At 40.3% G+C, this 19,573-nt stretch overlaps 1 protein-coding gene across 2 annotated transcripts in view; it reads left to right on the top strand.

The window, feature by feature from the left end:
* STRN3 (striatin 3) overlaps nucleotides 1-10,604 on the top strand; it is a 61,609-nt gene extending 51,005 nt beyond the window's left edge. For both annotated transcript variants that reach the window (XM_075192225.1, XM_075192224.1), the window contains 2 exons: nucleotides 7,427-7,513; nucleotides 8,126-10,604. In XM_075192225.1, coding sequence (XP_075048326.1) covers nucleotides 7,427-7,513; nucleotides 8,126-8,295 — 257 coding nt within the window. In that variant the 3' untranslated portion in view covers nucleotides 8,296-10,604. The remainder of the gene's footprint in view (nucleotides 1-7,426; nucleotides 7,514-8,125) is intronic.
* The last annotated feature ends 8,969 nt before the right edge of the window (nucleotides 10,605-19,573 follow it).

Raw genomic sequence — 19,573 nt, 5'->3', positions numbered from 1 at the left:
TATATGCATGTATGTATATGTGTGTGTGTATGTAATTTTATTTCTTTTTCTCTTTTTTTTTTTTTATCCATTTGGGGGACACTGCTTAACCATGGGGTTGAGTAGGGTATGGAGGAGTTTGGCACCTAAATAATTAATTCCAAGTTGCCGACAGGCCCCTCCCCCCTGCTAATCCCCACCGTAACTCAGTTTTTTTTTGTAAGGTACCCTTTGGTAAGGTACCCAGTTGGGCTGAAGATCAGAGCTGCTGGACAGTGAAATAGTTCACTGTTTTTTAGGATTTTATTTTTCTTTAAAAAAAAAAAATTTTTTTTACTTTATTAGCAGCAGACGCTGTGCTCTGTAGTAACAGTGCACACTCGCCGGGTGAAGCAGCTGTCAGCAGGGTGCCGAACGGCTCCCGCTGACAGCTTCAGCATAGTGTGTGAGAGCTTCAGAGTGTGACAACGGAGCATTTGGATGGTCCCAGTGGCACCAAAAGTGATCGAGGAGAAGGAGACTGCAGCCATTTCTGAGAATACAGCTGCTGCTGACATGCTTCTCCCTGGCTGAGTACATTTTTATACTCTCTATAGTGAGATAGGAAAGTATAGACTTTTCTGGGCACATATTTTGTGAGGACATAATAATGTAAGATTGTAGCTCTCATATTTGCCAGAAATACGATCTTTTGACTGTGTCATAGATTAGTTAGCATTTTCTGTGTAAATCTCTTGTGTGTATGTGCCTATTCTTTTTGCTGTGTGGTAGCTTTATTTTCTGATAAAAATGTCTGCGAAAAGTAAAGCAACACGTGCCAAGTTTTATTCCTGTTCCAAATGTAACACTAAATTATCTGGTGAACAATAGGACCCAGGGGTTCTTTGTACTGATTGCGCTGGGGCGTCAGTTGTGGCGCAGCCAAGAGCCAGCTCCATTCCTGTAGCAGATCCTCCTGAGTGGACGGCTGTTTTGGCACAGGGGGTTAGTACCCTGGTACAGCTATTATCCAAGCCAACTGAAATTCCAGCAGTGGCTTCGGTATTACCTTCTACCTCTGGAACGATAGCCTCCCTTAGTTCAGGCGTTTCTACGGAAAGGTCAAGTTCTTTGCCTTCGGCAGTAGGACAATCTCCTTTCCTGGCATCTCAGGTATCACCCCCTTCAGGGGAGCCTGGATGGTCTGCGGTGGTAAAAGGTCTAGAACGGTTAAACCATTTGTTAGACATTTACCTAAATATAAAAGACATAGATCAGCAAATCCGCTTTTTCTCTTGTCCGATTCGGAGGGGTCCTCTGAGAAAGAAGGCGAATTGTTAGAGGACTCTGATCCCTCTTTAGTGGAGTCAGAGGAGAGTTCTAGACATCAGGGTATGGACAATCTGGTTAAAGCAGTACGACAAACCTTGGGTTTTTAGAAGTGGAAGAGACTAGGGGCTAGATTTACTAAGCTGCGGGTTTGAAAAAGTGGGGATGTTACCTATAGCAACCAATCAGATTCTAGCTGTCATTTTGTAGAAGGTACTAAATAAATGAAAGCTAGAATCTGATTGGTTGCTATAGGCAACATCCCCACTTTTTCAAACCCGCAGCTTAGTAAATCTAGCCCCAGGTCTTTGGACCGATCTCTTTTTAAGAAGGCTTCAAGACAAGGGATTCGTTTCTCTCTCTGCAGAGTTTAGAGAGATTGCAGAGGTGTCCTGGAAACAGCCAGACAAAAAGTTTGCTATGCTTAAAAGGTATGGGTCATTATATCCTCTGCAGGAAGAGGATATGGCTCACTTTCTGATGTGCTTTTGTACTGTTGATTTAAAATATAACCGTCAGCCTGATGCCCACCCTCTGTTAGCGGCGGGGGGGGGGGCGTCTGCTACTGTTCAGAGATCAGTGGGCAGAGTCATCAGGGGACAGATGGATTCAGGGATTCATGACAAGAGGTTACGTGATAGATTTGGTGGGGCCAGCTCCTCACAGGTTTTTTGTAACCAGTTTGCCCCGCCATCCACACAAGACAGGCAATACTCCACTATGTCTATTTGTTTCTTTCGCAGAGAGTTATTGTAAAGGTTCCGGAGGATCAAAGGACATAGGGGTTTTACTCCAACTTCTTTTTGGTCCAGAAGCCGGATGGTTCGTTCAGGCCAGTATTCAACCTCAAGCAGTTGAATCTTCACCTACGGGTAGTTTCATTTCGGATGGAGTCTCTGAGGTCGGTCATCAACGGTTTGGAGGTGGTTCAGTTCATGGCGTTTTGATGGACATCAAGAACGCTTACCTCAATGTTCCAATCTGGAAGGGGCTCCAGCCTCTTCTCAGGTTCACGGTGGGATCAGCTCACTATCAGTTGAGGGCTCTTCCATTCGGGCTTGCAACAGCCCCACGGGTGTTTATAAACATGGTGGCTTTTCTTCATGCCAGAGGGGTGCAATTAGTAGCCTATCTGAACGATTTGTTAATCAAAGCTGCGTCAGCTCAATTGCTGGAATAACATCTTCAATTTACCATTCAGGTCCTGGAAGGACATGGTTGGCTTTTGAACTGCCCAAAGTCACACTTGATTCCTTGTCAAAGGATGTCATTTCTGGGACTAATAATGGACACAACCTGTCAGAAGGTCTTTCTTCCAGAGGACAAGATAAGGTCCTTGCAGGAGATGATGAACAGGGTTCTGTCCTGCAGGAGGCAGTCGGTCCTCCTGTGCATGAAACTGTTGGGAAAGATGGTGGCGTCTTTCGAGACTCTCCCTTGTAGCAGGATTCACTCTGTGTTTTCAATGGGACATGTTGAGGATATGGACAGGGTCCCATCTGAAGTTAGAACGTCAGCTGGTGCTGTTATCCCCCTGAGGCGAGACAGTCTCTCAGAGGGTGGCGGCTAGTGAGAGACAATCTGATGGTAGGCAGGTCCTTTGCTCTGTGGTCTTGGATCTTAGTGTCCATGGACGCCAGTTTGAAGTGTCTTTGATCAGTGCAGGAGTCTGCTCTTCCTATAAATGTTTTAGAATTGATGGCCATGTTGAAGGCATTGCAGGGAGCACAGTGTGTCCTGGAGGGATTGTCGATTTGCATTCAGTCCGACAATGCCACTGCAGTGTCGTTCATAAACTGGCACGGAGGCACCGAGAGTGCAGGAGCAATGGAGTGACATTTCAGATTTTAACTTAGGCTGAAAAATACATTCCCGTGCTGTCAGCAGTCTTTATTCCAGGAATTCAGAACTGGCAAGCGGACTATCTAAGCCGGCACAAAGTTCTGCCGGGAGAATGGGCACTTCATTCGGATGTTTTTCAGATGTTTGTAGACAGGTGAGGACTTCCGGATCAAGATCTGATGGCGTCGCGTCTCAACAGGAAGGTTCAAGAGTTTTGCGCAAGGGCAAGAGGATCCACTAGCAGTGAATGTGTTGACAATGCCATGGGACTTCAGGTTAGATTACCTGTTTCCTTCCATATCCGTGATTCCCATGGTCCTTCGGAGAGTCAAGCAGGGAGGTTGGCCAGTCATTCTGGTGGGTCCAGCACGGCCACGAAGAGTCTGGTTTCCAGAAATACTTCTTATGGCAGTAGGTCTGGGTCTTCGGTTACCTATTCAGAAAGATCTGCTATTTCAGGGGCCGTTCTTGCATCAGGATCTAGCCCGGCAGAGTTTAACGGCATGGCTTTTGAGGCCAGTCTGTGGAAATCCAGAGGGTTCTCTTCGAGAGTAATTGATACTCTCCTCAAAGCTAGGAAGCCAGTTTCGGCGCAAATTTACCACCGTATCTGGCGTACATATATAAAATGGTGTAGGAATAAGGCCTGCAGTTCAGAGCCGTTTCATCTTACTGGGTTTCTTGCTTTTCTACAGGATGGCTTAGATGGAGGTCTTCAATTAGGATCTCTAAAGGTTCAAGTGTCAGCACTTTCTGTGTATTTTCACAGACGTTTGGCTGAGATTCCGGATGTTAAGACTTTCTTACAGGGAGTACTTCATATCCAACCTCCTTATGTTCCACCCAAGACTCCTTGGGATCTTAATTTGGTCCTTAATATGCTGCAGGAGCCTCCATTTGAACCGTTAGCAGAGTTACGGTTCTTAACTTGGAAGGTGGTTTTCCTACTTGCTATTGCCACAGCCCAGAGAGTGTCTGATCTGGGGGCTTTGTCTTGTGAACCATATTTGGTCTTTCATGATGACCGAGCTGTTCTAAGAACGTTTCCATCATTCCTTCCTAAGGCGGTGTCTGGTTTCCATGTAAACTAGGAGATAGTAGTTCCTGTGTTCACAGAGGATCCTCAGGGATCTGGAACAGGGAACATGAGATTTTTGGATGTGGTTAGGGCTCTACAAATTAATGTCAAGAGAACTGCAAAGATTCGTAGGACAGATTATTTATTTATCTTGTTTGATTTCTCTAGACGTGGTTGGCCAGCGTCTAAATAATCTATTGCCAGGTGGTTTACCCTGACTATTAAGCAAGCTTATGTCAGTGCTAACCGTCCTGTGCCAGAGCGTATTGTTGCCCATTCTACCCGTTCTGTTGGGGCGCTTTGGGCTGCACGAAATGGGCCTCAGCGGATCAGTTATGCAAAGCAACCACCTGGTCCTCGGTCCATACTTTCACAAAATTTTGCCAATTAAATGTTATTGCGTCATCTGACGCCTCATTTGGCTGTAGTGCTCTACGTGCTGGACTATCGGAGCGGTCTCACCCTTAAAGGGGGCTGCTTTAGTAGGTCCCCATGGTTCAGCAGTGTCCCCCTTATGGATGAAAGAGAAATGGATTTATACTTGCGATAAATCTGTTTCTCTGATTCCATCTGGCGGACACTTGATCCCTCCCTTGTGCTTTCTTCTGTGTGTCCTTGGTTGATTGGCCTATCTTCTTGGGGCTTTTTGATCAAACTGAGTTCCGGTGGAGGTTGGCAGTGGGAGGGGCCTGTCGGCAGCTTGGAATTATTTCGGTGCCAAACTCCTCCTTGCCCTACTCAACCCCATGGTTAAGCAGTGTCCCCAGATGGAATCAGAGAAACCAATTTATCGTAAATAAATATATATATATATATATATATATATATATATATATATATATATATATATATATATATATATATATATATATATATATATATATATATAAATTTTACACACACAGATATGTGTGTATATATTTGCCATCTTTAGAGGCCTCTGGCATTTTGCATGGCCTTTTTTTTTTTTTTTTTTTCTTTTCTTGCTCTCCTTTAATTGCTGGATTTATTCTAGGAAGTTCTCTGGTTGCATTTTGTGGAAATTGGTGCCCCAAGTGTCAATATAATTTCCATGTGAGCTTACGCTCTCTCCCTCTCCACTTATGTCACTTAATATAATTTGAGTATTGCCTATTCCTTTTCAGTTACTTCATTTTTTATTTTCTTTTTGTAACCACTTACCATGTGGTTTTCTCTATTGCAATTTACCCACTGTAGATTATCTGTAATAACTAACATTTATTAATATCTTTGTAGACACACATTCTTTTGTTACTTTATGTACTTAAGATGGTTTTATTTTAATTTACCCATTTTCAGTTAATAGACTTTCTTTGATTTCTGTCTTTATAAAACCAAGCAAGCTTACAATCCATAGGTAAAGAGGCATTCGATAGATGAGGTTAAGCACAACATAATGCATACTGACCCAGCCCAGTCATGTTGCGATGGGATAAAAATGCATAGTTGGGGTCATGTGATCCACTCACACAGAAATTTGGGTTTGGGGGTCAGTGGATTTTTTTGGGTATAGAAGGAGAATAAATGTAAGTTTGAGCAAAATATATAGAGTGGTGTAGGGTGGTTAAGAGAGTGCTTTTGTGGTGTGTTAGAAGTGTGCCTAAAGATCTTTTGACATGTCTTGTGTGAACTGCTTGTATTTTCTGGAAATATTTCTTCTATGAATGTAATTTGATTTGGATGTGGGTAGCAAAGCACAGTTCTGAGTCACCTAGACTGCAGTCTTTTAAGGTTAGGGTTTATTGTATTTTTTTTTTTAATTATTATTGTCATATTGTTAAAAGAAGGTGTCAGCTGCTGTTGACGTGTGAGTATTATTAGCTCAGTTTTTAAAAGACTAAGTTTGAGGTGGCGAGAGAACATCAAAATAAAATTGCAAAAAAATCATTCAGTAATGCTGGCCAACACAGCTGGCGAGAGATTTAGAAATGTTGGATAAATTTGGGTATTATCCAAAAGAGATACTTATTACTTTTTCGAAAGTGGTATAGATTGGGAAAAGCAGAAGGCCTAGGACTGAGCCATCCGGTACTTCAACTGATGCAGGAAGCAGAGCGGGTCAGATACATGATCAACAAAATATTTTATTACTGAATATTGTGTTTGCTACATTTTACACAGTTGATCACGGTTTCTCATACAAACAGGTCTCTCAAATCCCTTTCTCTGCTTCCTTTCCCTTTTATTGTGTACCTTACTCTTGCTCCTTTATCTACTTTGCTAAGAGTAATAATTTAGCGTCGCTTCCTGATGTGCTTTTGTACTGTTGATTTCAAATATAAAACATAACGTGCAACAGATGGTGCTATAGCCCTGTAAGCGTTCTTCAAATTGGCCTTCATTGATCATTTCTTCAGACTGCTGAAAAGCCATTCACTCAATTTGACGGTATTGAATTTCATTAATGAATAAAATTTCCTGATATATATATATATATATATATATATATATATATATATATATATATATATATATAATGCTTATATGTTACAAAGTTGAAGAAAACTTGGCTAAAATAATTTGTTAAATCTTAAGCTATTCTGAATGATTTAATTTTTTTGTTGAAAGCTGATCCTTTTTAAAAAGGACGAGGTGCAACTTTTTCATGACCATTTTGTCACTGGAGTAATTGGTGTATATACTGTCAGAAAATCCCTTTTATGTTCCATCTTTACTTTACTTTCCTGGAATTTCCATTTCTTCTTCTTCTCCATGGTCCCTCATTCACTATTGCACTTCAGTAGGCCCATGTCCATGATTTTACATTCCCTATATATGCCTACACCACAGTATTTACTGATTGCAAATTACCTTGTGTGCTTTTACACTTTTTCTTTTACTTTGATGTTTTGCATGTTTTAGACTTTGTTGCATTGTACATTTAGCTCAGTGATGGGCGACAAGCGACCTGCTAAGCCTTAACCTGCGGCCCCACAGCCAGCTGCTCTCGATTTAATCAGAACGGGAGCAGCCAACTTTTACGTCATGTGGCGTTATCTGCACAGTGCAGGGAGGTCATAGGGCATACTCTGAGAAGGAGGGAGTGCACTGTGCTGACCCTCCAGCTATTTCACATTGACCCTCACTGATTTAGCTTCAACATTAATTAAAGAACATCTGTGCTAAGTGTTTCTGGATGTTTCAGTTCTAAGTATGCCTTTAATGTTTATTTAATGTCCTTGTTCCTTTATCTTTCAGGTAAGACCATTCATTCAATGGTTGCACATCTGGATGCTGTAACGAGCCTCGCAGTGGATCCTAATGGAATCTACCTTATGTCTGGAAGTAAGTATGTGCTTTTGAGAAGGATGTTTTGGATTTGATTATAATTAACCTTCTGTATTAAAAGTGCTGTGAAAGTACACCAGGTGTCAGTTTAAAAGTGTAAATTTTGGCATATTAAGTTGAATTTTGAAACTCCATTTCTTTTCTCATATCTCGTAAAGTGCAACTAAACCCAAAACACAAGTTGTCTTACAGAAATAAGCTTCTAATATGTCAAAACTTTTTAAAATTGTATTTATATTTAATGTACAACTGAGTGCAGTCTTCTGTTGTTAACCATATGCTTTTGAAGGCTGTGCTGAACCTATTTTGACAGTTTTTGGGCTTGGCACATCCCAACATCGGTGTTGTTTTTCTGTGCCGTACCCACACAGATTATACCTTCGTTTTTTTAGAAGATATTTTCCAAAATTACCATTAGTTTCCCTATAACACCTGACCCTAAAAAAGTGTAAGAAAGTGCATCTTTCAATTTGCACATCGGAGGATCGCTATGCTGTACCGCCTCTGCAGTGCAAACTGACAGCAGAGATAGACTTTTTACACTTTTCTTTTTAAACATTTTGCTTGTAAATGAAATAATTGAGACTGGTGTGTGCTTTCGTCTGACAGGCCACGACTGCTCTATTCGCTTGTGGAATCTGGACAGCAAGACTTGTGTACAGGAGATTACCGCCCACCGCAAGAAATTGGACGAGTCAATTTATGATGTTGCCTTTCACCCATCCAAAGCATTCATTGCCAGTGCTGGGGCAGATGCCCTGGCCAGGGTCTTCGTTTGACCCTTCCTCACCTCTCCCCCATTCTTACACAATGCCACAAATACATTTTGGGACAGAAACAAAGGACACTTGTGGTGTTTAAAAAATTCTTACAACATCACTGCCAAGAGAGTTTGCTCCAATACTGACACTACAAAACAGAGCTCCTTCAGGATAGGGAGATACTGGTTACAGTGGGGAAGGCGCTACCTACCCCTTTTCATTTATCAGGATCGCTCAGTCCGGAGCATTAATTACTGTAATTTAATCCTTCCTTTTTTCACAATAACCAGTATTCACAGCACCTGTGCAGGGTGTCTGTCCTGTATTATATATAATATAAATATGTTCTTTCTTCTACAGTCCATAGAAAAAACGGTTTTATTTTGTTTTTTGGCGACTTGTACTCTATTTCAGGCTCTGGGTTTCACAGTAATTGTGAATCAGGAGCTTGGCTAACATGGGGTTATGGAGCTGCTTAAGTTTTGAACATAATTCTACAGTGTGTTCATATCGCCTGTTCATGTCAGATACAGTTACAATGCAGTAGTAATTTTTAATAATTTCAGTTATAATTTCCTAGGAACATAAAAGGTTTAAAAAAAAAAATCGGATTCATACACACTATATAGATTGCAATATCTTCGTAAAATAATCCTCATTCACATGTAGTTGTTTGTAAAGCTGGCATTGTAGAACTCGATGCCTGTCTGCCAATGAAGGGAGAGAGATATATATATATATATATATATATATATATATTATTCCTGAAAACAAAAACCTAGTGTGTAACTATATCATTTTTAGCATTAGTCCTGAATATACACAAGTTTATGGTCTGTTTTTATGCTTTTTTTTGTTTCTGTCTTTAATATTTAAGCTGTCACAGAATTGCAGTGTTTTTATCGGGATCTTACAAACCGGAAAGTGAAATTAATTTTACAGCTTTTTATACTGTTGCCCCTCCGATTATGAGGGATTCTTTTTTTATCCTCATTTTCCCGTTGTACCCCTGCATCCCTTTATAAAGCCAGAAGTCAGTGACGCTGCCAGTAAATCTGGTATTAGTGAGGTTAACATATCTGGGTGGCTACAGACTAACAGAGTTCCTTTTTTTGTTTGTTTTTTTTAAATACCAGGCAGAAGAGGGCTTTCATATGCTCTGTTTGTTGCACCTCCACCCCTTTATAACAATTGCAGCATTCTATCACTGTGTGATATTTTGTATGTTTACTTTATTGACGAGTTAATTTATCCGAGTTTCCCAGCTAAGTTACAGCAGCTTATTGTTATTTATTTCAGCTTTATGTTTTTGGTTTTGTTCATGTGACGCAGAACTTACATTGTTTGTGGGACAAGTTATTGAGGAGCGATCATTCATTATTTGCATTGTTTTAAAGATAGGATATTTAAATTCAGGAGTTTGTTTTATTAATAGCAAACAACGACCAATGTTGCCACCTGCAAAACAGAGCTGACAATAGCCTAATATCCAAGGTAGGCAAATGTTGCCTATCTTGGCCAATGTTGAAGTTTTAAGGTATGCTGGTACAAGTTCAAACAACAGCCAAATTACCTTTAAAAGGGCTAAATATGGCCTTTATTGTAGTTCATTTTCAGACTTATTTTGCAGTTGGGTCCTCACATTCTTTTCTATGACTTCTCATGTTCTTGGAATATTCTCTTCTTTTTCATACTTTTTCTTAAGCATTATTCAGCTTCTGGTATTGACAAACGATTTTACTTTGTGTTATGCATGACTAAATCAATTTCACATATTTTTACTAGTCTTCCACAAAAGGAAAAAAAAAATCTGATCAGTTTGCGAGTTTTGTAAGTTTTTCGTTTTACAGGCTGCAAATCGGCAAATTTTTAAGATTGTACCACAGAAAAAGCAGTACAGTTGTTGAAAAATAATGTATATAAAATGCATATAATAAATATTAAATGGTGTACCTGTACACATTAATTTGCATTGATTGAAACCTCCTATTGGCATCATAGCAACAAGTATTACGATATTTTTGTAAATAATTGCTATATATGTTTAATAGGAAACTTCTCTTCAGGGAGACTGTTAAAATTGTGTATTTATGTTAACACAACCTTAAGTAGCATAGTGTAGTTTTCTGTTTTATATAGATGAAATTATATTTAAAATTCTATATTTTTATTTTATTCTTGAAATAAATTCCTGCATGTGATGATACAATCCTTTTATACCCTTTCCATCCTTAGTCAGTAACCACAAGAAAGAAATATTTTCCCTTTCCTGTCATTTTTTGTTTTTTTTTAAATGGAGACAAAAAGGAATAAAAATTTCAAATGTTCATTGTGTCAGGTTGCACCTATGTAAAAGCTATGCAAGGATGAGACCACACAGTACCAGCAAGTTAGATAATGTTTTACTTGGAGTATAAAATCAGTATACAGAAATCGCAGATGGCAACATCAAAAGCAGGTGAGGTCCTATCTCACTTAGAGATCCTGCAGATGAGAATTAACAGTTTCATACAAGATGTCTTTGGAATAACTTAATCATGCAAAAGGCTCCTTCCCTATATGTATGTTTTCTCACTGTGGCAGAATGACCGATCATCACTAATGACGCACTAAGAAATTCTGTCCTTGGCCAATAATTATTATTATGCTCTTCCCTAAAATGCCAATCGTAAACCATTGAAAGTCAGTGTCTAACAAGGGACAGCACATCAGACACGGTATAGCCTTGAAGTTGCTTATTGTGGCATAGAATGTGTGCAGTTCTAAACATGCAGGTATTATTCTGATCATTATCAGAGATTTGTAAGGTGCCACAGTGCTTCGCAGCGCCGTAGGGAAGACAAGGACATGCATGAAACGGTACATATGTAAAACAAGAACAGACAAGGTAGACAAAATGAATGGAGACATGAAAACAAAGGGTATGGAGGACCCTGCTCATTAGAGAGCTTACATTCTAAGGGGAAGAGGGTACAGCTGAAACAAGAGGAGCGAGTGTTGCTCCGAGTGGAGATTGGGATAGTTGCGAGGGTATATTAGTGTGAATAGTGTTATCGAGGTTAAAGGTCACATCGAAGAAAGAGACGGGTTTTCAAAAAGCATCTAAAGATTTGAAGGCTGTTGGAAAGTCTGATTAAGCGTGGTAGGGAAGTCCATAAGTGGGGAGCAGCACAAGAGAAGTCTTGTAGGCGGGTGAGTGAGGTGGTTATTAGAGACCAGACAAGGAGCAGGTCAGAGGTAGATCTAAGAGGGTGGGAGGGAGAGCATTTTGATATGAGATTTGAGATGTATGCAGAGGTGGTGTTGTTGAGGACTTTGTAGGTAAGGGTGAGTAATTTGAATTTGATTCTGGGGGACACATGGAGCCGGTGTAGGGATTTTTAAAGTGGTGCAGCAGATGTGGAGCGGTGAGAGAAGATGATCAGTCTTGTTGCAGCATTTAGGATGGATTGAAGTGTGGATATATGGGTGTCGGGAATGCCAGTTAGCAGGAGGTTGCAATAGTCAAGATGGGAGATGGTGAGAGAATGGATAAGAGTTTTGGTAGCATGTTGCGTAAGAAAAGGACATATTCTGGCAATGTTTTTAAGGTGGAGTCGACAGGACTGGGAGAGAGTTTGAATGTGAGGAGTAAAGCAGAGGGCGGAGTCAAGAGTGACACCAAGGCAGCGGGCTTTGGAGGCTGAGGAAATTGGGGCGTTATTGACGGTGAGGTGGTATTTCTGGCAGGAGGGAAGATGAGCTCTGTTTTGGACATGTTGAGCTTTAGGTAGTGTTGGGACATTCATGTGGAGATAGCAGAAAGACAGTTGGTTACACAATATAGTATAGAAGAGCGGTCAGGGGAAAAGAGCTGTCAGATATGCACATAAACAACCTGAATCACAATTCACTATTTTCTCTACCTTTTTTGATTATTGATGGCTGTAAGCCATGTTTGTACACTTTCAGCAGTACTATTTCTTTGGTGCACATCATGCATACAATGCAAATACATTTTGGTGGTAGTACAAAAATGATTGGCATCAGGGACTTTTCAGTATAAGTGAATCGGCTGAGGATTGAACAGTTGTGTTTCATGATATTATCCAAGATAAGTGACTTGTTTGGAACATACGTCAAGAATCTTCAGTTGTTAATACTTTGTCCTTTGATAGCACCTATCTAGCTTGAGATTGGCACAGCAATTCGCTGTCAGTGGAAGAATTGATTTTCCCTACACTGAGTGTAGGCTGCCCCAGCAGCACAAAATAATTTGCTCTTGGCAACAGTGAAGGCTTATTCCAAGAACACAATGTCAATTCAACATCTGAATCATTGTCACCGTTACAGCACAGAACTTGGATCCCCAAGCCACTATTTCTGCTTTTTTTTTTTTTTTTTCCCCCCACCTATGCGGGATCTATCCACACTTTTTCACCCAAGGCATATTGTGTTTATTTTATACTTCAATTTAACCTTTGTGAGTAAGGTATCCCTCCAGGTAATCCCATGCATAGTGGATAATCTGTACACAGTATTCCCCAAGAGTATATTGGTAATCGACTCCTCCCATCCATCAGGATGAGAATCTGTGATTGGTGACTCCAGGGATCCAGAACATCTATTGGTACATATATGGGGATGCATTCAACATTCCCTGCCTTCTCACCTCCTATTGGAATAGTATCTCTAATGATCTTGGGTACCCTAGTCATGTCTTTCTCTAACTCCTGCAGTATACCATTACCAGTAGTGGTCTCTACACATGGTTAGTAAGTGTCTCTGTCCTCCTCTGTGTGTTCAGTGGAGTAGGATTTAATATTGGCCGATTTATATATCAAGTCCACAGCTTGTGACAGATCCTAGTTCATCCCCCTTTGTGTAAGCTTGCAAAATGGATCCTTTGATACACCATACGTTTTATGAAATCTGCAGCTTGAGGATAGTAGGGAATGTACACCTTTCTCCTTTGCCCAAGGTCTTATTTTTGCAACACAATTAGAAGTTTGAACTTATTAAAGGCATTCAAAAAAGTGTCATCTGTCCAACAAATTCAGTGTAAATTACATTTGGACTGCATGAGCAGATAATTGGACCACTAGTAATCCACTAAATGTGCCTATAGCTTGTTGCACACTACATTTGTTTGTTCTGACCATTTGGTAGAGAGGCCTACGAAGTCCATTTGCCAAAGTTGGCCAACCCTTTTGCCAAGGTATATATCCCCTCCACAGCAGGTAACCAAGGTCAACTGTTCACATCGGAGGTAGTGTTGCACATTGTCTCTGGCAATGTTTTGGGTAATAGGTTTGTGTTTATATGTGGCCTCTGCTTTTCTGTGACCTGATAGTTTGTGTATCCATCTACCTAGCACTTATAGGGCTTGATTCTCCCTGGTTTGTGCTACATTCATTGTCAGCCGTTTCCTCATGGTAAAAATCTTCGTTGTGAGCATTTGCTTGTCCCACCTTTATTTGTTGGTGGAAGCTGCAGTACATGGTTTCCAAACATCAGCACTTCCTCAAATGGGCTTGATACCATTTACTTGTGCCATATTTGCGGCTAAACCTTGTCTGACCCAACCTGCAATCACTAAATCTATTTTTATTGTAGCAGATTGTGCTTTGCTAGTAACTTCCATAGTTTGAAGTGTAGTTTAGGATACTAATATTATTTTCTAATACTTTTACTAATTCTTTTTACTAATATTTTATCTCAGACAGGCTAAATTGCCTGGAACAAAACCCAATATTATCTTCCAATTGCTTTTGTTCATTCTCTTTTGCCAGAGACTACAGGTCATGGCATAGTCAGTCACTGTTCCATCCAACTAGAAAGGCAGATTTGGTTGCAAAGACCCTAATTGGTTGTGTCCTGATTGTCTTTGTTACTAGAAAAATGTCAGACAGCATGGCAACGCAGTTTTTCCTGAAAACATTGTAAATTGACTGATATATGTCCTAAATGAGGTGTAAAAGCATTCTAAAACACCATGTCCTACTAACATTGGTTAAGGGTTTCCATTTGTTCTTTAGTATCTGTCAATAAAATGTCATCAGTATAATGAAATACTGTTGATATTGAATCCAGAAAAGCCAAATCTATAGCCACAATGCCATGACTTTTGGTGGGAGACTGAAGATATGCTTGAGGTACCACAGTAGTGGTATATTGTTGTCTATCCCAGGTGAATGAAAACTGGTCCCGACATTCAAGTGCAAACAGTATAGAGAAACAAAAGTATTTGGCAAACCCACTACTGCATGGCACTTCATCTTTTTGTGTCTCCGCCAAAATTACTGTACTCAGCGCAACTGCAGCCAAGGCAGTTATCTACTTTGACCCATCTGTTTTCCTACGGAAAAGACTGGGGCATTTAATGGGCCATTCGGCCAAGTTCATTATTAGCCTCTTTGCTCTCCTCTTGTCCTCCAAGTATGCTGTAATGCTTGAGCTTCACTATTATTGGCAGAGGTACATACACTAAATCACACTTGGTACTTTAGACCTTAATATGCAGGGTTTCCCAAACCCAGTCCTCAGGGCTCCCTAACAGTGCAGATTTTCTGGATCCCATGTGACATAATTAGGGCCACCTGTGGATCTGTTACAATGTGTCAGTCAGTAATGAATACATCTGTGCTCCAGCAAGGAGATATGGAAAACCTGCACTGTTAGGGAGCCCTGAGGACTGGGTTTGGGAAACCCTGCCTTAATGCAAAAAAACAAAACCTGTTTTAGTACCAAAGACAAATGTTCAGATTTAAAATCCTGTTCCTTAATATCCATTCCAAGAAAAGTATCTGTTAAATCACTGATTAAAATGTCTGTATCAAATACAGGACCTTAACTTGGTCATTTGCATGATATAGGACCTTCTGTATGGTGCAGTGTCCACACCCACCACTTTCATTTATGTGTAATAAATAAGTTTGTTTCATTTGTATGGCCATCAAACTTTAGCACATGTGTCTAACAGTGCAGTGGATCATTTATGTCTGGCCTGTCCACACCCAGTGGTCAAAGTGAAAATTTATAAGTGATCATGTGAACAATGTAATGGGAATGAAATGTAATAGTTTTACAGTGAAGGCAGCAGGAGAAGTGGCAGTATGGCATACAGCTATATACACCCCAATTTGACCACTGTCTACACGAGTAAAATGATATTAATATATAAGGGTGGTTTTGCGATGAGGATCCACCAATTTCCTATGCTCACATTTACAGCACATTCCAAGACCATGTGTTGTAAGTTCTAAAAGGTCTTATACTACTTTGCATGAATTGGACATGGGCGGAGATGAAGACTCGACATTGGTGAGAAGATCTTGGGTCTAGTGCAGTGTTGGCTAACCAGTGACACGCCAGGTGTTGTGAAACTACAAGTCCCAGTATGCTTTGCAGTGTAGGGGCTTACCTGTTTTGTGGGTCTTCGTGATACACGTTCCATGTTGTAAGCCAGGGACATGGGTTGTCTACATGTTGAACACCAGTTTGCTACCAGATCTGGTTTGTAATTCAAATTGCACGCTAGTACTCAGACGGAGTTCTGTGCAGCTGCGTGTGCTGTGTCAGAGGTCACAGAAAAACAAGATGTAGGACCAGGTAAGAATGGGACTTGCAACTACTCTTAATGTTACCTGTTCCTGGACAGAGGTTATTACCCAAACTGTTACTGTACAGCAGCTGGATATCTTGAGCAGGATGAAGAGTAGGTAAGTGCCTAAGCTAGCAAAGGGTGCTTTATTATTCCTGCATTATTCTGGTAGCTTGCTGTTGGTAATATCCTGTCCTTTCAGTACTCTTGTAGAGCCTGTGAAAGGAAATAAGGGGAGTAAAGTGCAACAACATAGATTTGTAGAGCCTGTGCTAAACCTTTAGCAATTGAACCTGAAGAGGTGTTTTATACATTGTAGTGGTTTCAAACTTATGGAAAATATCAGTTCCCTGAGTAGTTTAAGGAACTTATAGCCTGGATGAAGAAGTCTTTTGTGTCCGAGAAGATCTATGTAGTATGCAAGACCTAAAGAGAGCAAGGTCTCAGGCAAGACTTAGAAGTTAAATAGACAATGTGGGATTCTGCAGGTAATTTAGATGACTCCTTTTTAGTAATGAATCTGGAGAGAGTAAAGAAACTGTTTAATTTAGATAATGTGAATAATTATTATTTTTTTTTGTTAAAACACAAGTCTCTAGGGATGAATGAAGAAACATCTTTCAAAGCGTTTTCCTGGTACATCAAGTTGCGTAGGAAGTTATCCATAGGGAATAAGTGGAAAATCGTTTGTTTAACGTAGAGATTAGAACATATGTAACCAGTGATGAAGAAACACACAAGTGGAGCTTGGTTCCAAAGGTAGGCGCAGCTGTAGCTAGTATGTTGGTCAGAACTACTCTTTGGAAAATGGTGGTTCTCTAAGGAAACCCATCAATGGAAGATTAATATTTATTTGAATAAGCTTCATATTTCATTTGGGATCACAATGAAGTGAGGTTTGGCCATGGTCGCAGTAGTCAGAATGCTCAGATTTTGGAGAGAGACGCTCAATACAGATGTCAACAAGCACTGCCTGTTCACCTTGTTTTGAACAAGTATTGCGTTTATACAGAGAAGCATTAAGTTTTTGTGTGAAGCATCTTTGGACACGTTTTCAGCAAGGTTAATGGCATCAGCAGTGGCGGTAGCTAGGAGAATAATAGTTTAGCCAATATCCCATTTTTTCTTTGGAGACAAATTAGACAACCTGATACACAAGTCCACTGGTGGGCTGGAATAACTGCTTGTTACAGGATCCGAGGTCAAATACTTCTATTCTTCGCCCCGTCAACCTTTCAAAGACGCAATAAGTTATTGACCAGGAAGACAATACATCAGACCAAATATTCCTACTACTGACGAATCGGAGGATTCCACAATGACTATTGCCAGGATCAGTTCCCATTAACACCGAAAAGGGGCAGAATCACACAGTGTGCAGGGTTTTGAACGTTCTAAGAATTGGATGCAAGATAATTTCATCAGCATCTCAGGGGAAATTTCTTTGTATGATCCAAGACTCCATTAACCTCAGTGAAGTTGGAAGCTTTACACAACTGTCTGCGAAGTTTAAGGAAGACTTTAGTAATTTCTCTCAGATCAAGGGAGCGCGGGTTCTTACTCCACACTATTTCTGGTCAGAAAGTCTTTAAGGGCCTTTCACATAATTCTGGTCTTTAGGAGACTGAACAGGTTTGTCCATGTTTGAGACTATTGCATGTGGCTGTGAGGCTAGAATTCACTGACATTAGTGACAAGGATTTTCTCATGTCCGAAGACCTTTAGGGTGCCCATTTTCCTATTCCTATTGAACTTAATCACAGGAAATTCCTTTGGTTTTAGGGCATGTGGCAACACTTTCAGTTCATCTGCATGCTCTTCCTGGCCTGGCAATGATCTTTTGAACTTTTACCAAAGTGTTAGTGATGCTGATGGCGCAGTTGAGGAAGCAAGGTGTCCAGATATTGCACTAGCTGGACGACAAATTTGTGGTGGGGCATTTGGAGACATTGTCAATTGCATGAGAGCCGTTCTTCAAGAGCATAGACAAATCGTGAACAGGAAAAAGAGCCGTCCCATCTCATCGCAACAAATAAAGTTTCTGGGGGTCCAGATAAACACCATACAGTACAAGGTATCTGTCAGAAGAAAGGTGTATTAAGATCCAGTCCCTGGCATTACTACAGACATCACCAAAAAACATTCAGGAGCGAACTTGTTAAATGTTTTCCTCCACCATAGAGATCATCCTCTGGGCAAGGTTGCACATTTGGAGTCTCATAGCTAAAACTACTGGCCCTTTGGGGTCGCAAACAGATTTCTCTGAATCATACCATTAGACTGTTGATGACCATGAGGAAGCTGGTGGCAAAGTCCAAAATGGAAGACACGAAGAGTGTTGTAATTAGAACCACAATCGATACTATGATGGACTCCAGTATCACTTTTTGGAAGTATCATCTTTAGACACAAATAGCATAGTCAGGAAATGAGAGCAGTGTGGAAGACCGTTTAACGCTTTCATTAAAAGGGAAGCACTTCAGAATATTTTAAGACCCCACGATGATTGTGGCCTCTGTAAATTGCCAGGGAGGTATCAAATGCTGAATTACAATGGTGAAAGAGGCAAAGGTCATGTCCTGGCAAGAAACAAAACTGGAGTTACTCTCTGCAATGCATGTAGCAGGCAAGCAGAACATAATAGCCAATTATTCCTGTTGCAAACAAGTTCATCCAGGATCAATGAACTGTGCATCAGTAATTAATAAATAGATTATAATAGAATTGTTTGTACTTCCTTAATAGGACATTATGGCAAGAAACCAGAATGCCAAAGTACACAGGTTCTTCTCCCAGTACAAAGATTGAGAGAGAGAGGAAATAGATGTTGTGACAGTTCTTTTGGCATTTCACCTAGGTTACTACTTGCATTCTAACAAAGCTTAAAAATAGTGATCGCAATACTCCAGTTTGGCCAAATTATCCATGGTTTCTAGAACTGTAGGAAATTCTCGAGGAACAACCATGATTTCTACCTGTTCAGCCAAATCTTCTGCACAAAGCCCCAATTCTTCATCCCAATCTATAGCAACTAGGTTTAATGACATGGAGCTTGAGCTGGGAAACTGTTCAGAGATAATGGTGTCTTTGGTTACTGAAGAGTTCTTTCTCACTTTCAAAACTTGTGATCACGGCCTCTATTGCATAGTTTGGAAAAAGTATATCAGGTGTCATGAATCTAAAATCAATATACCTACAGCATTTATTCCACAAATTCTTGACTTACTGTAAGATGGAGGCAGAAAGGGTATTGTCTTGCCTTGCACCATGAGTGTACATAAGTATTGGCACCGATTGTCTTCCTAGATACCAAATTAACATCAGAGGATTTTATCGTCCAATTTTTCCAAGCACTAAAGAGGATCCATCCCTATATTAGGTCCTTTGTGGCTTTGTGGGACCTCAATTTTTAGTTCTCAACATACTGATCTCTGACCAATTAGAACAACTGCAAAAGGTTTCTCTGAGAAGTATGACACTAAAGGTGGTGTTCCTAGTGGTGGTGTAGTTACTTTTGCTTACAGGTTTGAAAAATTACAAGCATTGGGGTGTAAGGAACCCTTTTATAAATATCTAAACATAGAGCCAATACAGTGTTTCTCACTAACGTAGTATCTATATTCCACATTAAACAGGTTGTTGTATTGCCATATCTTTGTCCACAACCTGGTGACGGAAAGGAAGTTGACCTTGGTTAGAGCAGTTTAGCGAGGA

This window comes from Mixophyes fleayi, chromosome 12, assembly GCF_038048845.1.
Source record: "Mixophyes fleayi isolate aMixFle1 chromosome 12, aMixFle1.hap1, whole genome shotgun sequence".
Taxonomy (NCBI): domain Eukaryota; kingdom Metazoa; phylum Chordata; class Amphibia; order Anura; family Limnodynastidae; genus Mixophyes; species Mixophyes fleayi.
The sequence above is the reverse complement of the archived record's forward strand: the minus strand, read 5'-3'. Positions and strand labels throughout refer to the sequence as shown.